Here is an 18,191-nt window from a genome sequence, read left to right on the forward strand (position 1 = left end):
TAGGTTGTGATTTTTCTTTCCTTAGACCCCTGTGGCCAGTGGGTGCCCCAAAGCTGTTCTCCCACCAGGTGGCAGCCCACACACAGTTTGCTTTCCATCCACTTCTGTTCCCTCAGCCCCACAGTCTTCAAAAACAATCACCGGATGGTTTATTACCAAACCCAACATTTATTGAGAGCACAGAAAATCAGTTGGCAGAGGCCCAACTTCAATGAGCGAACTGAGGCCAGGCTCAGTGGGGTAGGCCAGCCCTGAAGTCACTCACTCCCAGTGAGAAACCAGCTCTGGGAGAGGGGCTGTAAACCTTCCAGGCCTTACTGGGGTCCTCCGATGGGGGAATGTCTGAGGGGCAGTGCCCCGGCCTGGATTTTAACAGTCCTCAGGTGTTGATGGGGGGCAGGGAGCTGAGGTCAGGGAGCAGCTCCGGGTGGGGGTCCAGACGGGCCAGGCGGCTCTGCTCCAGGGCGATGGCCTCAGCTGAATGCTTGCACTTCTCAGAGCCACACTGGCAGGTGAAATACTTGCTCTTGATATCCCAGAACCGGTCGCCGTAGTCAAACCTGGCAGAGGAAACACAGGACCTCTTGGAGCACGGATCCAGACACTCAAAGCCCATCTCAAAGAGCCACGGGAGCCCCCTCTCTAGGAGGGAGCCACTTCCTCCCGCACAACCTCTCCTCCAGATGGTCTCCAAGCCCTTGTTGGGTCTGTTGACTCACACTCCCAGAGAACTGTCATAAATGCAGGCTTCTGGCCTACCAGCCGTGTGACCAGAATCTCCAGAGGCTCTGTGGGAGGTGGGATGCAGCCCAGGGTCTAGTACACTCTCCAAGTATTCAACCATCCTAGCCCCCACCCCCTTCCTTGTTGTTTGTTTTTAAGATAGGGTCTCTCTCTATGCCCCTGGGTGGCCTTGAATTTTGTGGCCAAGTGATAACAGGGCAGACTGGACTCCTCTTTTTGTCGTTTTCTTTGACACAGGGTCTCACTCTGTAGCCTGGACTCTCTGTGATCCTCTTGCCTCAGCCACCTGAGTGCTGTGATCATGAACGTGTTATCCCCGACACCTGCCTTGCACTGTTTGACAAGCCCTCCCAGGGGACACAAGATCACCAATGGCTGCCCAGGACTGCTGAGACTGCTCACCCCAGCTCCTCCCCGGTCCGGATGTCCCTGGAGCTGAAGAAGGCGATGCGAGGGAACCGTAGGTCTTGATGCAGCATGAAGACCCGAACAGGGATGATGTTGGGGTCGCACAGGTGGTTAATGAAGCGGCTGATGTTGCCATAGTAACGGGCATCAATGCAGTAGACCTCACCATCCTGGGGAGTGGGGCACACAGTGCTCTTAATGCCCACCTCTACCCACTTGACCAGCTAGTTTTCCTTCAGCGACACCCAGTCCCTCCACCCAGGTCTCCACTCCCAGATGTCCCAGGTGGCTCCAGAAAGCAGCCTTTGGTAGTGAGGACAAAGGTGCTGCCTTCCCACCTTGTTGTCTAAGTCGAAGAGGTAAGAATCATCCTCTCTCACGTCTGCCTCGGCGTCGGAGATCAGCTCCCCGACGTACCTATTGGACAGAAACTGGTTCTGCGTGTGAGCGGGGCTCCGGGTCCCACCTCCCACCCAGGGGGAGGGAGCAGGACACAGTCCAGCCACTGGGGGTCCCCCTGTGCAGCTGGAACAGCAGGTAGGCAGGAGGTGGGGGTTGGGAGGAAAGAGCCTGCAAGACCTGCAAAGGCATGGCAGGAGATGTTGGGGGAGGGCGTAGGCCCGTGTTCTGGGGATTAGCATCCCTGGTGGCAGGCTGGGTGGAAAGTTCCAGGTTTAGACATGGGGAGGTGTCAGAACACAGAATCACACAGGTGGTGGGCCCAGGCACAGCTACATCAGCCGTGAGGATGCCCCGTGTGGCTGGCAGAGAAACTGCACAACGCAAAGACAGACATGGGTGTCTGAAAAATTCAGGGAGCAGAGAAAGAAACCTTGGAGGGAGCAGGTGAGAGGGTTTCTCTGCTCTGAAGGCCACAGGAGACCTAGGGGAGTCTAATGGCCACGGGGAGGAAATTCACAGGAAGAAGCTATTCTCTGCTCGACAAAGACGATTAAGGCTGAAAGAGGTTAAATAAAGTGGCCGGGGACATACAACAGTGCACAGCTCACACACAACAGTGCACAACTCAAACCCGGGTCGTCTGCCACAGGCCACATCTAGGCAGTGTGCAATAAAAAGGGGGGACATGATGTCTGGAATACACGCACTGGGTGGGTGGAGACGTGCATGGTGACAGGGAGATCAGGGGTTCAGGCAGAGCGGGCCCCATCTCTGTCCTCAGTGCAGGAGGAGCAGCAGGCAGGTCAGAGTGGGGCCTGGGTGTCAGCAGGTGTCAGCCACGGCCTTAGCGTGAACTTACTCGCAGATGAACGTGCCCTGGGGAATGGTCTGCAAGGCACGGACCCCCCAGCCCATCTTGGCCGTCCGGTAGAGCTGCAGCCGCACCCTGGAGGTGGAGAGGGAGTCACACTGAGTGTGGGACGCCTGGGAGGGCCCCAGGGAAGGGGAGGCGGAGGCGAGGCAGGGTGCCGGGGCGCGCGCCTCACTTGATGCCGCTCTGCACCACGCGGTTCTTGCAGCTTCTCCAGCAGGAGCATGCCTGGTTACACTCAAAGATCAGGGGGGGCTCGATCTTGTTAAACTCCTGGAGCAGCCGCCCGTCCTGGGGTGCGGAGGGAGGGGACAGTGGTTTCTCTGTGGGGCCCATTTCAGCTGCCCAGGACCCAGAGGACTCCACAGGAAACTCCACTCTGACCCCAGCCCAGAGCAGGAGAGGACGGTGCAGAGTCTGCAGGCTGAGGTCAGAGACCAGGAAGTGTGCAGGCGGGCATCAGCGTCCATTTGCATATACGTGAGCAGAGAGGCCCATTGCATTCCTGGCAGGGCACCAGGACTTCCTGCTACACCCTGTATCTCTTCCCCAACAGAGCAGGGTCCTGGCTCCTTGGTGGGAGTGGCCAGGTGAGGGACACGCACCTTATCATACCAGCATCGGATGCTTAGCTGGCCACACAGGCAGTTGGAGCTGGAGCAGTCGTCAACACACGTGCAGTGCTGGGCGGGAAGGAGTGGTGTGAGTGAGAGGGCTCTCCCCTGGAGCATGGGTTCGTTTCAGGACGCTGGCTGGTGACGGTCCCAGCGAGAGGGGGAGTCTTCATGTGCCCCAGTGTGGAGGGACTCCCACATCAGGCTCCTTCAGCCCCTGCTCCCTCGAGCCCGGTGGGGCCTGTGTCTCACCTGCAGGTGAGTGATGTTTCGGTCGATGTTCATGGTGGACGTTTCACAGTTCTCGGAGATGTACTTATAGTCCTCTGGGCATGGCTCCCCATCCACGCCATTGACACAGGGAATGGGCACATTCTCATAGCCTCGGGCTACATCCCTACAGAAGGGCAGTAAAGTTAGGTAGGGGCCGGAGCATTCCTGAGGGGAAGCTCAAGGATTCCTCCGTATAAGGGTGCTGGGGTGGTGGCACCTTTAATCCCAGTGCATGCGGTGAGACATTCTTGAAAACAAAAAAAGGGAAGTTAAGACACCAGGGAAACAATCTCAGCTTAGAAATAATTATGTCCTCAACATCGCACAGGTTATCTTTGTTTCTTGGTGAGGCCCAACAACATTGTGCATGTGAGGCCAATAAACACTCTACTCCGGCCCCGGCCCCGGCCCCGGCCCCTTATATTCCTCTGTGAGATACAGCATCATATAACCTGCTGGCCCCAAATAGCGAGATAGCCAAGAATGACTTGGACTCTTGACTCTCCTGCCCTAGCTCCCAAGTGGCTAGGATTAGAGGTATATGTCATCACCCTGCTGGACTCTGGACTTTTAAATTTTAGTTGGAGGCTGAGCCTTGGTATAATGCCTCGCTTGGCTGGCCTTAAAAGTGAGACCATGGCCTTCCCGCTTCCTTAGTGTAGCACTGACACAGACTGCAAGCACCCAGCTAGCACAGGACGCACTAGTATTCCTGCTCACCTGAAAAAACATTTTCTCATTTTACGTGTTAAGAATACTTTGCCTGCACTTCTGTATGCACCCCACATGCATGCCTGCTGCCCGCAGAGGTCAGAAGGAGGCATGGATCCTCTGGGTCATGGATCTGAAGTTACAGATGGCTGTGAGCCACCCTGTGGGTGCTGGGAATTGAACTCAGGACCTCTGGAAGAGCAGCCAGTGCTCTTAACCGCTGAGCCATCTCTCCAGATCCCTTTTTTACCCCCCCCCCCCCGGAGTTGAGGACCGAACCCAGGGCCTTGCCCTTGCTAGGCAAGTGCTCTACCACTGAGCTAAATCCCCGACCCCCTTTTTTAACTTTTTAACATGTTGCCTCTTCCTTCCTTTCTTTGAGACACTCTCATTCTGTAGCTCTGGCTATCCTAGAACTCAGATCCATCTGCTACTCCTCCCCAGTGCTAACATTAGAGGTCACAGTCCTTTCTGGCAGAGTGATGCACTCCTTTTAATCCCAGCACTAGGGAGGCAGAGGCACAGGGATCTCTGTGAGTTCAAGGCCAGCCTGGTCTACAGAGTGACTTCCAGGACAGCCGGGGCTACACAGAGAAACCCTGTCTTAAAAAAAAAAAAAAAAAAAAATCCTCTCCTCAAAGACAGTGAACATTCCTGGTGGCCTCCAACCGCTCCCTTCTTGAGACAGCATCTCACTGTGTAGCCCTAGAGCCCAGAGATCTGCCTTCGCCTCCCTCCAGAGTAGTGGATTAAAGGTCTAAACCACCACGCCTGGCTTGAGGACCTTTCTATTTCTGTGTGTGTGCGCTCACACAGGATACAGTGTGGAATTAAGGTCAGAGGGCAACCTTCAGGAGGCAGCTCTCTCCTGGTGGGTTCTTGGCTTGAACTCAGAATGCACATTCAGTAGTTGGGTTGCCTCACACTAGCCTTGCGGGGTTTTTTGGTTTGGTTTGATTTTCCTTTTTAAGGTCTGAGTCTCAATAATAACAAATACTGATCTCCAACCCGTGGGCTCAAGAGGCAGGTCTTCCTCCAGCCTTCAGAATAGGAGGGGGTCACAGGTGACACCCAGCTCCTGTCTGAAATTCTTTTTTTTTTTTTTTAAAAAGCTTTATTTATCTTATGTTTATGAGCGCTCTATCTGCATGTACACCTGCAGGCCAGAAGAGGGCGGAAGATCCCCTTTCAGATGGCTGTGAGTCACCATGTGGTTGCTGGGAATTGAACTCAGGACCTCTGGAAGAGCAGTCAGTGTTCTTAGCCTCTGAGCCATCTCTCCAGCCTGTCTGAAACTCTTATTTGGGTATCTGCCTCAAACTCACAATCCTCCTGCCTCAGCTACCTCTAAGGCTTGGAAAACATGTCCTTTTCTTTCTTTTTCTTACATATTTATTTTTCATTTATTTTAAGAAAGATAAGGTCTCACCATGTGGCCCTCCTTGGCCTGGAACTCACTAAATACATACAAACCAAGCTGGCCTCAGGTTCAAAACAACCAACCGTCTGCCTCCTGCGTGCTGAGATTACAGGGGTGGCCACCACACCCTGCCTTTAGCTTTTTTCAGGTGTGCGACTGTGCCATGCTGTGTGTTCGTAAGCCAGAGAAAAACATGGCTCTCCAGGGACTGCACTCAGTTTGTCAGGCTTGGTTGCAGGTTCCCTTGCCCACTGAGGGCCCCTTATTTCCACCTCCCTTAGAGGCAAGATGATTGTAGGAGCTACTGGGACGTCCTGCGTCTGGCAAGGGGCCTGAGACTGAAGACGTGGAGGAGCTGTGGCATCTGGGCTGCACTCACCGGCAGATGATCTTCTCGGTGCGGACAACCCGGTTCCCTACCCCGAGCCTAAGCTTGCGATTGAGCTGCAGTGCAAACCACACATCGGAGCGCTCTGGGGTCAGATCCCACGCCGTGTCCCCTTCTTTGTTCCGAAGCTCAGGGTTGGCTCCACGGGACAGGAACAACCTGAGAGGGATAGAAAACCTGAGTCAGAGACTGGACAGTGGGGTGTGGGTGCCGGGAGTGGGGTGTGGGGAGGTGGGTCCGGAAGCTGGGGCTTACAGAACGCAGTCATGGTAGCTCTCCCTGGCGGCTATGTGCAGGGGCGTGTCCCCGTGGTAGTTGACAGCATGGAGGTCGCACTGGGCATTCAGGAGGACCTCGGCAATAGCGGCACTACCCGTGAAGGAAGCCCAGTGCAGGCAGATGTTTTCCTCCTGTGGAGGTGAGGGACAGAGATCGGGTTGCAGGTGACAGGATCGGGGTCCCCCTGCTCCCCACCAGTCCTCCCAGCTCCCTTGAGTGCCCCTCACGTTGTCGGTAAGGGTGACGTCGGCGCCCCGGGTCAGCAGCATACGGATCACGTCGATGTGCTTGTGCTCGGCCGCCCAGATGATGGGTGTCCAGCCCCCACTGTCCTGAGGGACGGAAGGAGGAATGGAATCAGGGCCCAGACTTGCTGGCCAGAAAACGGAAGCTGAGGGGCACCTCTGGGAACAGCCAAAGCCAGAGCATGGGGCATTCCACAGATGCACACCCTCCCCACCCAGGCTCAGCGGGGTCCTCGCTGGATGTGCTCAGAGGTTAAGAGGAGGGACTCAAGTTCCATGAACCAAAGAAACGAGGAGGGAAGCAATGTGAGCGGTGGGAGAGGGTCAGAGCAGCTGAGGAAGAAGTGAGGACTGAAGCCCAAGGGACGGCCAAGGGGCCTATGTACAGGAGCAGCGGCCAGGCCACCGACCTGGGCATTGACGTCCACCTGCCCTGTGCTCAGTAGCAGGCTGACCATTTCCAAGTTCCCAATTTTGGCCGCATGATGGAGACAGGTAGAGCCATCCTCTTCCTGAGGGAGACAGGAGCCAGTGAGCCCTTCGGCTGGCACTTGGTGCCCAGGCATCCGTCCTCCCTCCCACCGCCGGGCCCCGCCCCGCACGGCTCCGCCCCACACCTTGCTGTACACACAGCCGCCCAGCTGCACCATGTAGCGAGCCACCTCCAGGTGGTTGTTCACCACGGCCTCCATCAGCGGGGTGCGCTGCTGCTTATCCACGGCGTTGATGTTGGCTCCTGCCTGTGAGGAGGAGCAGGAAGGCTGGCACCAGGGACAGGGCATGCTGCGGAGGGGGCTGGACAGCGAGGCGGGGAAGGGTCCCCACGACCGACCTGCAGCAGCACGTGACAGATCTCCACGGACCCCTTCTGGGCGGCTGCGTGCAGGGGCGTGCGCTTGCTCTGCTGGTCGCTCTGGAAGTTGGGGTCCAGGTTGTCGACTGCAGGCCGAGAGGAGACAAAGCAGTAAGAGGGCTGGGGACGGGACAGCCCTACATCTAGGGAGGCGTCCCAGGACCGCCCGGTACGCAGCTGCGCCAGCCCCTCAGGACTAGAGGAGCACTCAGCCTCGGTTCTGCGGTTCTGCGAAAGCTTGTGAGCTGCGCACTGGAACAATGCCCATCACCCACAGGACACCACCACTGCCATCAGCGAGAGGGCCACGTGACCTTCCTCGCTATACAAGGCCTCAGTTCCCCGGGTGGGAGGGACACTCACGCAGCATGAGGATCACCTTCTGCAGCTCCCCCTGCTTCACCGACAGGTAGAGCTGCCGCGGGTGGAACCGCAGCTTCTTCCTCCTGCCCGGGGACGGAGGGGGAGAAGGTAGGCTGCTCAGATTTAAGTACCGATAGCAGCACCTGCGGTTCCGGACCAGTCGTACCCTGAAAACAGCACCAACTCACCTCTCGGACTCCTGGATGACCAAGGCTTTTTCCAGGGCTTCCCGGCCTGGCCCTGGGGGCAGACCCACAGCTGAGAGGCAGCCGCCATTAGGCAGAGTCAGAGAAGGCCCCGAGCTGTCAATGGTGTCGGCCAGGGGATCACAGGGTGGGCGCCTTGGCTCTCCGTGTCCTCGCATTCGGGCACTGTGGGAAAAGGGTCTGAGGTCTGGGGGGCAAGGGAATTAAGATGGGGAAGGGGCGGGCCGGGGAGGCCAGTACCTGGGCTGGGAGGTATCCGCTCGCCCTGGGGCGTCGTGTGCCAGGGGTGGCGGGGCAGGCGCCACAGTGCCAACCGGGGGTGTTCCCCCATCGCCCCGAGGGATGGTCACCTCCTGGGCCTCTGAGGCGTCCTCCCCACAGTGGGGACAGAAAACCATCCCATTGAGCTGGGACACGCAGGCCTTATGGAAGCGGTGAGCTACACGGAAGTCGGGGTGACACTCCAGGAAGGTGCCCTGAGAAAGGGAGACAGCAGTCACTCCAAGCTCTCTCTTGCTGCTCAGGCCGCCCATCTACCCCAGTGGCCACTCACCGCCGTGCAGAAGTAGCCACAGCCTGGGCAGCAATGGTGCTTGACCATGCGGGCTCGATGGGCCTCACACAGTACCATCAGCGCCACACGGCTAGACGGCCGCATGGTCTCCCGCTTCAAGATGGCGGCATTGCAACCCAGCAGCTAGCGGTAGAGGAAGGTGGGGGTATGAGGGTGAGGCACGGGCCCAGGCTAGTTCACCCTGGGCCTCCTAAGCCAACAGTACCCAGACTCACCTCTCCGTCCACACTTTCGGTGGCCATACACTTGTGTCCTGCTCTCTCGCTGATGCGGTCAATCTTGGGCGCCTCCATGCGGCAGCTGCAGAGGGGCAGCTCCTCAAACCCACGCTCCGTCTCCAGCGAAGACGTGTCATTGGAGACCCCTTAGACAGGAAGAGACAGAGACGATGGGGGACCTTGCCCCTCACCCACTGGAAGGGTCCCCTCCTTCCCGCCCCGCCACCCTTTCACATTCTAGAACCCCAAAGCCTGGCACAGGACACCCCGGCTCTGGCAGGATTTCCCTCCACCCCCGTGGGCACCCCGATGGCTCCCTATCCCGGAAGTTGGTAATTAATTACCAGCGTGGTTGGGGGAGAGGGTCCCCTCGCTGGGCAGCTCCAGGGACCCCAGAGGAACCTCCATGTACTCACTGGGCCCTGAGGAACCCACACCATTCACTCCTGACACAGAGACAGAGAGAGTGAGAGTGGGGGCTCACGGGGCCTGGGCGCGTGCGCACATGCGGTCTACACAGTCAACATGCTCGAGCATCCGAGTGTGTGCTCTCTGGGGCCAGAGGAGGGGACCCGGGAGCAGAGGGGCCTTCTTACCTCTGGGCTCCTTGGCCCTCGGAGGCTCTCGCTTCCGCCGTTTCCTGGATGGCTTCACCCATGGGCTGTCTTTCCGCCATTTCTTCTTGGCCTTGCGTCGGCCGCTAGAGCCACTCTGTGGAAGAGGAAGATTCGAGAGCTCTGCTCCAGGCCCAGAACAGTCCCCGACTCCTCTAGGTAGGCCAGTCCCTCCTCTTACCCTGTCTGACTGGTTGCCCGACTCCTCATCCTCCTCCTCCTCTTCCTCCTCCTCCTCTTCCTCCTCTTCCTCTTCTTCTTCCTCCTCTTCCTCCTCCTCCTCTTCACTCAACTGTTCAGCTAGAGCTTCGACTTCAGACTGAAAGAGAAAAATTAGGCTGGGAAACCAGCAAACGGCAGCCATCTCCTTCAAGAGCAAGACATGGTGAATACTGAGGTCCCCAGTCATTGCCACCCCACCAGGGAAACTCCAGGGGGTGGATCTGGGCAGGGAAGGGCTGGATAGGGACCGAGGTGCAGAGCGTGACACAGCAGTGAAAAGGGCTGGGTTTAGGAAACACACAGACACGACTACCCACGGCAACCAAACCACTCTATGAAAAGCTCATGAGGTGTGGAGGAGGTGGTGACAAGGCCTCACTCAGGAGGGTAGTCCTGGCCACTACCTAGAACTCACAGAGATCCCACACCTCTGCCTCTGGAGCGTGTCAACATTTACCAGTAAAAGAAATGGCCACACAACCCACACAGGTTCCAGCGACAGGCAACAGGAAGGAAACACCTGTACCCACTTCCACGTCTTCTTCCCAAAAACTAGAAGAAAGCACCAGACACGCCTACAGCCCAAACATGTGGGAGACAGAGCGGGGAGGAGGACCAGAAGCTCAGGAGCTGGGGCTGGAGAGACGGCTCAGCGGTTAAGAACACTGTGGCTCTTGCAAAGGACCTGGGTTCAACTCCCAGCACCCACACGGTGGCTCGTACCTGTCCGTTACTCTGGTCCCAGAGTACCAAGGCTCTTCTGACTCCCAAGGGCACGAGGCACACACTTGGTACAATATACACGCAGGGAAAACCACTCATTCACGCTAAAAAGCAACCCAGACGCTCAGGGTCATCCCTGGCTACATATCAAGTCTGAGGACAGCCTGGGTTACACGACTGCACCCCGAGACAAGCGGCGTATTAGGCACTCGAAGGGAATCTCACCTCTAGAACTGTGAACAGCTTCATCAGCTCACAAGCAAATAGGAGGAAGAAGCAGGTGCTGCAGAGGCTCAAGGCCAACCAAGGCTACAAAGTGAGGCTCTGTGTCAAGCCCCATCCTCCATTAAAGCTTGCCTTTAATCCCAGCCCCCTGGAAGGCCGAGGCAGGCGGACCATGAGGAGTGAGTGAAGGTGTGGCCACTCCAAGGCCACTCGGTAAATGATGAGGCCTCAAATTATTTAAGTAGCAGCTCAGTGCTCGCCATGAGAGGCCTTGAGTTTAACCCCAAAGTCAGCAAAAATAAAGCAGAGGCCTGTTTGGAAGTGCAAAGAGAAGTCGCTTCCACACAAGCAAAGCCCTACGACTCGCTCTGTCCGCGTGTGTGTGGGTGGCTGGCTGTGTGTTGGGGCTCACCGTTCTTCCCTTTTCTGATCAGTGGAAAGTTTCCACAGCGGAGTGTTAAATAAATGAAACAGGAACCCGAGGGATGGGGGGATGGCTGAGTGGGAAAGTGCCTGCCGCTCTGGGGTGAGATCTGAGTGATCTTCAGACTCCTCAGAGGTCACAGAAAAAAGCCAGGTGCTCACCAACATAGCCTGCCTGGCAACACACACCTGACTACTGTGCTTGCCAAGCGAGCTCCAGGTTCAACCTCAAACACTGGGGGAAGCATTCTGAAAACTGAACCCCATACATTGTAGATTAAAATCCCCAGAGTCTACATCGAAAGAGAGCCAAGCCAGAGATGCCGTCCTCTAACCCCAGATGAGTACCCGCATGCACGCACGCCACACGTGCGCGCACACACACACACACATGCACACACACATGCACGTACACCACACTGGCGCACTCATGCCCGGAATACATGCTCACACACACATGTGCACATGTGTGCGCATGCACATACATGCACGCACGCACACGCGCACATGGTGTATGCAGTATATGCCTTTCATCCCAACACTAAAGAGGCAGAGGCAGACAGATTTCTAAAAATTTGAGGCGGGCTTGGTCTACTAGTAAGACCCTGTCAAACAAACTAAACTGGCCAAAAGCGAACGAACAATACGAAGGGAGCAAACAAGCCGTCAGAAGCAGGGAGGAGACCGTCTTGGAAGGAGAGGAGCAGAGATGAGAGAAGGAATACAAGAAATGGTTGCAGGGGTTGGGGATTTAGCTCAGTGGTAGAGCGCTTGCCTAGGAAGCGCAAGGCCCTGGGTTCGGTCCCCAGCTCCGGAAAAAAAAAAAAGAACCCAAAAAAAAAAAAAAAAAAAAAAAAAAGAAATGGTTGCAGACATGGTGGGGCACTGAACTAGAGGGTTCGTATTAAAGGGGAAGAACAGATTAGAAAGGGAGACGTAAGAACAGCACACCAGCACACCTTGCTGTCAGAGTCCACCCGCTCATCCACAGAGTACGCGTCATAGTACAGGCTGAAGTCATCGCCCACCACCGTCTCCCACTCCTCCAGAGGCCTGGGCTCTCCCTTCTCCAGGATCACTTCTCCTGAGCCCCCAGCAGAGCCCAAGTCCTCTGACTAGAGAAAAGATCACAAAGTCTGAGGCTCCTGGCGTTGACCCACCAACCCCCTTCCCGGCCCGGACGGGTCTTCCTCTCCAGCTCACCAGGCTGCCCGAGGTCAACTTCCTCCGTTTGGCCACATCTGGAAAGACAGAAAAGTGAGGACTGAACTCTAACTCCTGGGACAGAATACACCAAGCCTCCTGGAGTGTGTGTGTGGGGAGTGGAGTCGACTGACCTGAAGTCACCTTTCCCAGATGCATGTCGTCACTCATGCGGAAATGCTGGACTTCAGGGGGCCGCTTCTCAGGGACTGGAGGCTGGAGCGTGAAGGAACAACTCTCGGTCAGAGGATTTACTCACCCAGGCTAGGTATGGTGGTCTACCTCAGCACCGTTCACCTCAGCACCCTGGGAGGCAGGCAGATCTGAGTCCCAGGCCAGCTAGGGCTACAGAGGGAGACCCTGTCTCGAGAACACACAGAACACCCAGCGACAGAAAGGGGACCTGGACACAAACGGTGGAGGTGGTGGTGGTAGGGTGGAACAGACAGACGGACACCACAAGGACACTGTGCTAAGCGAAAGAAGCAAGCTACCAAATTAAAGTTACCAGTCTGCTCCCTCAGCCTGGGGCCCAGGTGCGAGTGTTGTGTCTGGCTGTACCTCAAAAATGCTACCCAACAGAAAAAATAAATAAATGAAAATGCTACCCGAAGGGCTGGAGAGGTGGCTCAGTGGTTAGAGCACTGACTGCTCTTCCAGAGGTCCTGAGTTCAATTCCCAGCAACCACATGGTGGCTCACAACCCTATGTAATGGGATCTGACGCCCTCTTCTGATGTGTCTAAAGACAGTGACATTGAACTCATATACATAAAATAGATAAATTAAAAAAAAAAAAAGAAAAAAAAAAGAAAAGAAAATCCCTGGACAGAGGGATATAGGAAAAAGCATGAACAGAAACCCACAGGTCGGGGGCTGGAGAGATGGCTCAGCGGTTAAGAGCACCCGACTGCTTTTCCAGAGGTCCTGAGTTCAATTCCCAGCAACCACATGGTGGCTCACAACCATCTGTAAAGAGATCCAATGCCCTCTTCTGGTGTATCTGAAGACAGCTACAGTGTACTTATATATAATAAATGAATAAATCTTTAAAAAAAAAAAAAAAGAAACCCACAGGTCTCTGACGTGGAGCCATATGCATTGGCTGCTTATCCACGGGTCTTCCTGAATTTGTGCACTCCATGTGTGCAGGGGCTGGAAGGAGGCCAGGAGGAGCCACAAGACCCCTTGACACTGTGGCTGTGAGCGGCCATGTGATGCCGGGATCTGAACCAGAGTCTTACACAGGACCACCTTTAAAAGATGTGCCTGGGGACTGGGGAAATCGCTTAGCGGTTAAGAGCACAGACTGCTCTTCTAGAGGTCCCAGGTTCAATTCCCAGCAACTACATGGTGGCTCACAACCATCTGTAATGGGATCTGACGCCCTCTTCTGGTGCTTCTGAAGACAGCTACAGTGTACTCATATACAAATAAATAAATAAAACAAATAGAATCGAGATATCTTTAAAAAAAAAAAAAAAAAAGGGGGCTGGGGAATTTAGCTCAGTGGTAGAGCGCTTACCTAGGAAGCGCAAGGCCCTGGGTTCGGTCCCCAGCTCCGGAAAAAAAGAACCAAAAAAAAAAAAAAAAAAAAAAAAAAAAAAAAAAAGACGTGCCTAAGCAAGGCAGTCTTTAAACTGCCGATGTTGACATTCATAAGCACACCTGACCACCAGTCATCCCTCCCGCCACAGGGCTCAACCATTTCAAAACCATCAAAACCATCACGAAAAACCAAAACCCGGGGCTGGAGCGATGGCTCAGTGGTTAAGAGCACTGGCTGCTCTTCCAGAGGTCCTGAGTTCAATTCCCAGCAACCACATGGTGGCTCACAGCCATCTGTAATGGGATCTACTGCCCTCTGCTGGTGAATCTGAAGACAGTGTACTCATATATAATAAGTAAATCTTAAAAACAAACAGCTACAGTGTACTCACATAAAACAAACCTTAGAAAAGAAAACAAAACAAGCCAATTAAAGAGAGAACATCGGGCCAGCAAGATGGCTCAGCGGGTAGGCGTGCTTGCTGTGCAAACCTAAACCTGAGTCTGACTCCCTGGATACCATGAAAAGGCAGAGACCAGGCTCCGCAAACATGTCCTCTTCTGTGCCCCTCCCCCGTTCCACAAGCACACTTAAAATAAGTGTTCTTTCAAGACAGGGTTTTCCTGTGTAGCCTTGACTGTCCAAGAAACCAGGCTGGCCTTCAACTGCCGGCCTCTGCCTCTCAAGTAATGGCACTAAAGTCGTGTGCCACCAACACCCAGCAATAGATAAAACTCTAGAAGTCTGTAATCAGTCTTAAACTACCGATACGGACATCCACTAGTCATCTACAACGTCTCTGTAAGGAAGAGACGCCTAAGTCACACGCAAATGTTGATAGCTTAGCTGGCCTCTGCCTCTTGGCTGCTCTCATAATTTTATGAGGGGTCTGAGCCTCACACACGGCCTTCTGTACCAGAGGAATACAGTCCCACCATGATGAGGTAATCCCTTTCCCAGAAGCACAGCAATGAGAGCAGTTGGAGAGGTGGCTCAGTGGTTAAGAGCAAGGGGGAGACCCAGGTTGGGTTCCCAGCACTGACTCACAACTCCTTCAAACTCAAGCTCCAGGGGATCCACCACCCTCTTGCCTTGAAGGGCACCCCAGACACACACGGTGGTTCTCAGACATACATGCAGATTAACCACCCACAAGCATAAAGCATATGTTTTTAAAAAAAAAAAAAAAAAAAGGAAAAAAATTAAATGCAGAGGCTGGCTCAAGACGAAATCCTTGGTATTATAGCAAGTTCAGTCAGCCCGAGCTACATGAGACCGTCTCAAAAACAAAAATAAAATAAATAAAAGGCAGGTGTGTGGCACCTGCAACCCCAGGAAGTGGGGGACAGAGCAAGGTGGACCTCTGTGAGCTAACCCAACCTAGTCTACAGAACCAGCCACCTAGGGCTACACAGCGAGATCTTATTACTTACACACACACACACACCCTCCCCCCAAACAAAATAAGCCCCTCAAAACAAACAACAGCAAAGCAAACAAGACCCAGCCCAAGCCACACTTAAGGTGAGTCAGGAGCTTTTAAAACTTTGCATAATTTTGACTCTGGGGTTCTTGTCACCCCCCAAGGAAGAGTTCCCAGTAAGAACTTTATCTGGTTTGAAAATGGTCTCAAAGTAGGGATTTAAAAACAAAACAAAACAAACAAACAAACAAAAACCCTTCCCTAGGCGCTTGCTCAAAGGCAAAACAAAAACAAAACAAAACACACACACACACACACACACACACACACACACACACACACACACACACAAACCGGGAAGGCTGATCAGCCCGGTCATTTGTATAAGTGTAATTATAGGACAATAACTACATAATTAACTCTACATCTGTCAGTCTCCGCTGCTGACCACCCCTCCCCCAAGAACACAAACTCCAGGAAGCCGACAATTACTCCGCTCACAGAAGCCCAGCCCAGAGGCTGACACTTGGTAGCCTATTGGTAAATTCGAAAAAAAAAAAAAAAATCTGAATACAAGAGGTCCGGAGGCTAAATCCCGGAAGAAAAAAAAACCACCAAAAAAACCCAAAACCACCAACAAAAACAAAACAAATTCCCAGCCAGACTCCCCCAGTTTTTCCACCCGACTTCCACACTCTCACCTGTCCGTTGCTAGGCTTGGACATGGTTTTCCGAGCTCGGTGTACTTTGGGCTGCCCCTCCTGGCCGGCAGTTGTTGCCGGAGGGGGCTCAGGCCCAGCAGTTGCAGCTCCCTGGGCCCCAGGCATGCTCAACAGCCTCATGGCCAAACTCTGGACCGAGGGGGGCGACTTTCCTGCCCCTGTCATTGACATTTTGGCCCGACTGGGACAGGCACCCCCCTTGCTGGGGGAAGAGGGGAATGACTTTGTGGCATGGCCTAGAAAAGAGGCAGGCAGACGGGGGTGGGGGGGTGCAGGGTAAGCAGAAATGCAGAAAGCCCCCTTTACACCCCCTCTCCCTCGCTCCCCAGCCTCTCACCCAGCAGGATTCGACCCCCATCTCCCTCCAGGTTCTCGGGTTCCTCCCCGATGAGCGGTGTGGCCCCGACAGGGGTGTCAGCCCCCTCATCGCCGACGGTGACAGTGACAGAGGCCGGAGAGGAGGGGCTGGTAGGCTCCAAGGAGTCGGGGTTGGCCTTGGGAAGGGTCTCCTCACTATGAGAGGTGTCCCCCAAAGAGCCATGAACTGTCGGGGAGGGGAAAAGAAAAAGTTCAGGGCTCCAGGCTGCCCGGATCCCGTGTTGGGGGTGGGGAGGGTGGAGGTCCGGTCGGGCCTGCCCGGGCCGCACTCACCTCTCTCGGCGGCTCCTCGGGGCTCCTTCTCCAGCAGCAGCGCCCCCATCTCAGCGGGGGCCTCCCCCTGGGAGGGGAGACAAGGGACCGGAGGGCCGGTCAGCCCGGCAGGCAGCTGGGGGGCCCAAGACGCCTGGGCCCTGGGCAGCGAGAGCAGGCTTCGGGGCCTACCTCGTCCACGGTGGGCGCCCCCGCGACCCCGGCCGCGGCCGCCCGTGGGGGCCGCACGCCCCCGCCCCCGGGCCCGCATCAGCCCCCTCCCTCTCGGCAGACCCCGCATCTCTGGGGCCGGGAGCAGAGGAGGGGGAGGGGGCGGGGCCTCGGCGCCCCGGCCCCGCCCCCTCCTCCCGGCTGCACGCGCCGCTCCCCCTTTGTCCCCCAGGCCGCGGGGACCCCGGCCACCAACCCCTGCAACGCCCGCTGCGCCCCAGCCCGGCGGACGGCCCCTCGCGCCCCTCGCGCGTGCTCCCGGGGTCGCGGTGCCCACCGCCCACGCAGGGGCAGCGGGCGGCGGCACGTGCGACTCGGCGCCCACTCCCCCCACCTCCCACCCCCTGGTCCCCTCATCCGCCCCCGGTGTTGGCCCCCTGGTTTGCTGCAAGTTCGGCTCGGGCCCCCCGGCCCCGTTGCACCCCCGGAGCATTGCACGAGCGCGCGCTTCCCCCGGGCGCGCGCGCGGGCATGCACCCGCCTCTCCCCCTCCCCTTCCGCACCTCGGCGGCCGCCGCCGCAGCAGCTCCCGCCGCCGCCGCCATCGCCGCTTGCGCGGGGGGCCGAGCCGGCGCGCGGCCGCCCCGGGTCACGTGGACAGGGAGGGAGGGCGAGAAGACGCCTTAAAGGAGCCGCTGCGGGCCTTTTGGACATTTTTGCCCCCCAAAATGGCCCTGGAGGTCCAGAACTGGGGTTGTAGGGGAGAGGGCGTTCGTTCCTAGCCTCGGCTCCGCCGGGAGCCAAGGGTGAGGCCCGACTGGGCTGTGGCTTCCCTGTCCCCGCCCGGTTTGGGTAACACGTGTAGCCTGAGCCTCTGCAGCTGCCGCGTGTGTCTTTCTGGTTCTGAGCCGCCAGATTGAAGGCTGGCTCTTAGTTTTAGACTCTAGTGCACAAGAAGGGGCGACAGAGACTCTCGGAAGACACCTTTACTTCTGGGTCAGTGTGCTTTTGAAAATCTGGGAGGGGAAATGTCTTCTGTTGCACTAGAGATGACAACTGAACGCAGCGGAGGCCTCGAGGGCGACTACAGTCTATTGACAGTAACTATTTCTGCCCAAATACCATCGGGGGCTCATGGTCCAGCTGACAGCTAAGCGTGAATGGTGGACACGGCAAGTATACAAGCCCTGAACACTATCGAGGGCACCATCCCTGTCCAGGCATTAAGTCCTGAGCAAAGTTGGAAAATGCCTGCATTGGTTTTACACACAGTATTAGACAAGCAGGTAGTTATGTTACTGGGCCCGAGGCCAATTCGGCGTCTTCTGGGAACTGTAGTTCTCTTTGGATTTAAAAAACTTTTCAGAGCTTTCTGGGAAATGTAGTCTTCTAGGTAATGGACTGTAAGTTGAGCTGGTATTTCGACTTTCCTTAAAATTCGAACTGATGCCTGCTTGCCATCTCTGTGGGTTCATTGGCCACCTGTGGTCCATGGCTTGCACTGCTACCAAACCCCACAAGGTCTACTCCAGCACTGGGGCTGCCAATCACTCGTGTGATAAAGTTTCTGCCAAGGTGTTTAGGGCGTGTTCCTAGTCTCTGCTTGAGAGCTGGACTCCTTTTGGCACCAGACTGCAGTTGTTAGCGCTGGGAGAATCTATGGTGAGTAGTCACACACATGCAGTTGCCAGAATATAAAGGAAAAAAATGTGTTTTTG

General features: G+C 55.8%; 1 protein-coding gene across 26 annotated transcripts; it reads right to left on the reverse strand.

Moving 5' to 3' along the window:
* Nucleotides 1-148: 148 nt before the first annotated feature.
* Nucleotides 149-17,100, reverse strand: Ehmt2 (euchromatic histone lysine methyltransferase 2). 26 transcript variants are annotated; one of them, XM_087597628.1, is made up of 28 exons: nucleotides 17,037-17,100; nucleotides 16,324-16,390; nucleotides 16,010-16,216; nucleotides 15,652-15,908; nucleotides 12,114-12,195; nucleotides 11,980-12,017; nucleotides 11,736-11,891; nucleotides 9,365-9,502; nucleotides 9,166-9,280; nucleotides 8,914-9,015; nucleotides 8,567-8,715; nucleotides 8,331-8,474; nucleotides 8,018-8,253; nucleotides 7,760-7,942; nucleotides 7,572-7,654; nucleotides 7,188-7,294; nucleotides 6,973-7,095; nucleotides 6,766-6,867; nucleotides 6,338-6,442; nucleotides 6,087-6,241; nucleotides 5,823-5,990; nucleotides 3,292-3,436; nucleotides 3,031-3,108; nucleotides 2,601-2,716; nucleotides 2,414-2,500; nucleotides 1,491-1,569; nucleotides 1,147-1,322; nucleotides 149-560 (listed from the first exon to the last, which is right to left on the reverse strand). In XM_087597628.1, the coding sequence occupies exons 1-28, from the start codon at nucleotides 17,076-17,078 to the stop codon at nucleotides 380-382; spliced, it is 3,621 nt and encodes a 1,206-aa protein (XP_087453754.1). In that variant the 5' UTR covers nucleotides 17,079-17,100; the 3' UTR covers nucleotides 149-379.
* Nucleotides 17,101-18,191: the final 1,091 nt, after the last annotated feature.

Source organism: Rattus norvegicus, chromosome 20, assembly GCF_021556685.1.
Source record: "Rattus norvegicus strain SHRSP/BbbUtx chromosome 20, alternate assembly SHRSP_T2T, whole genome shotgun sequence".
Classification (NCBI taxonomy): domain Eukaryota; kingdom Metazoa; phylum Chordata; class Mammalia; order Rodentia; family Muridae; genus Rattus; species Rattus norvegicus.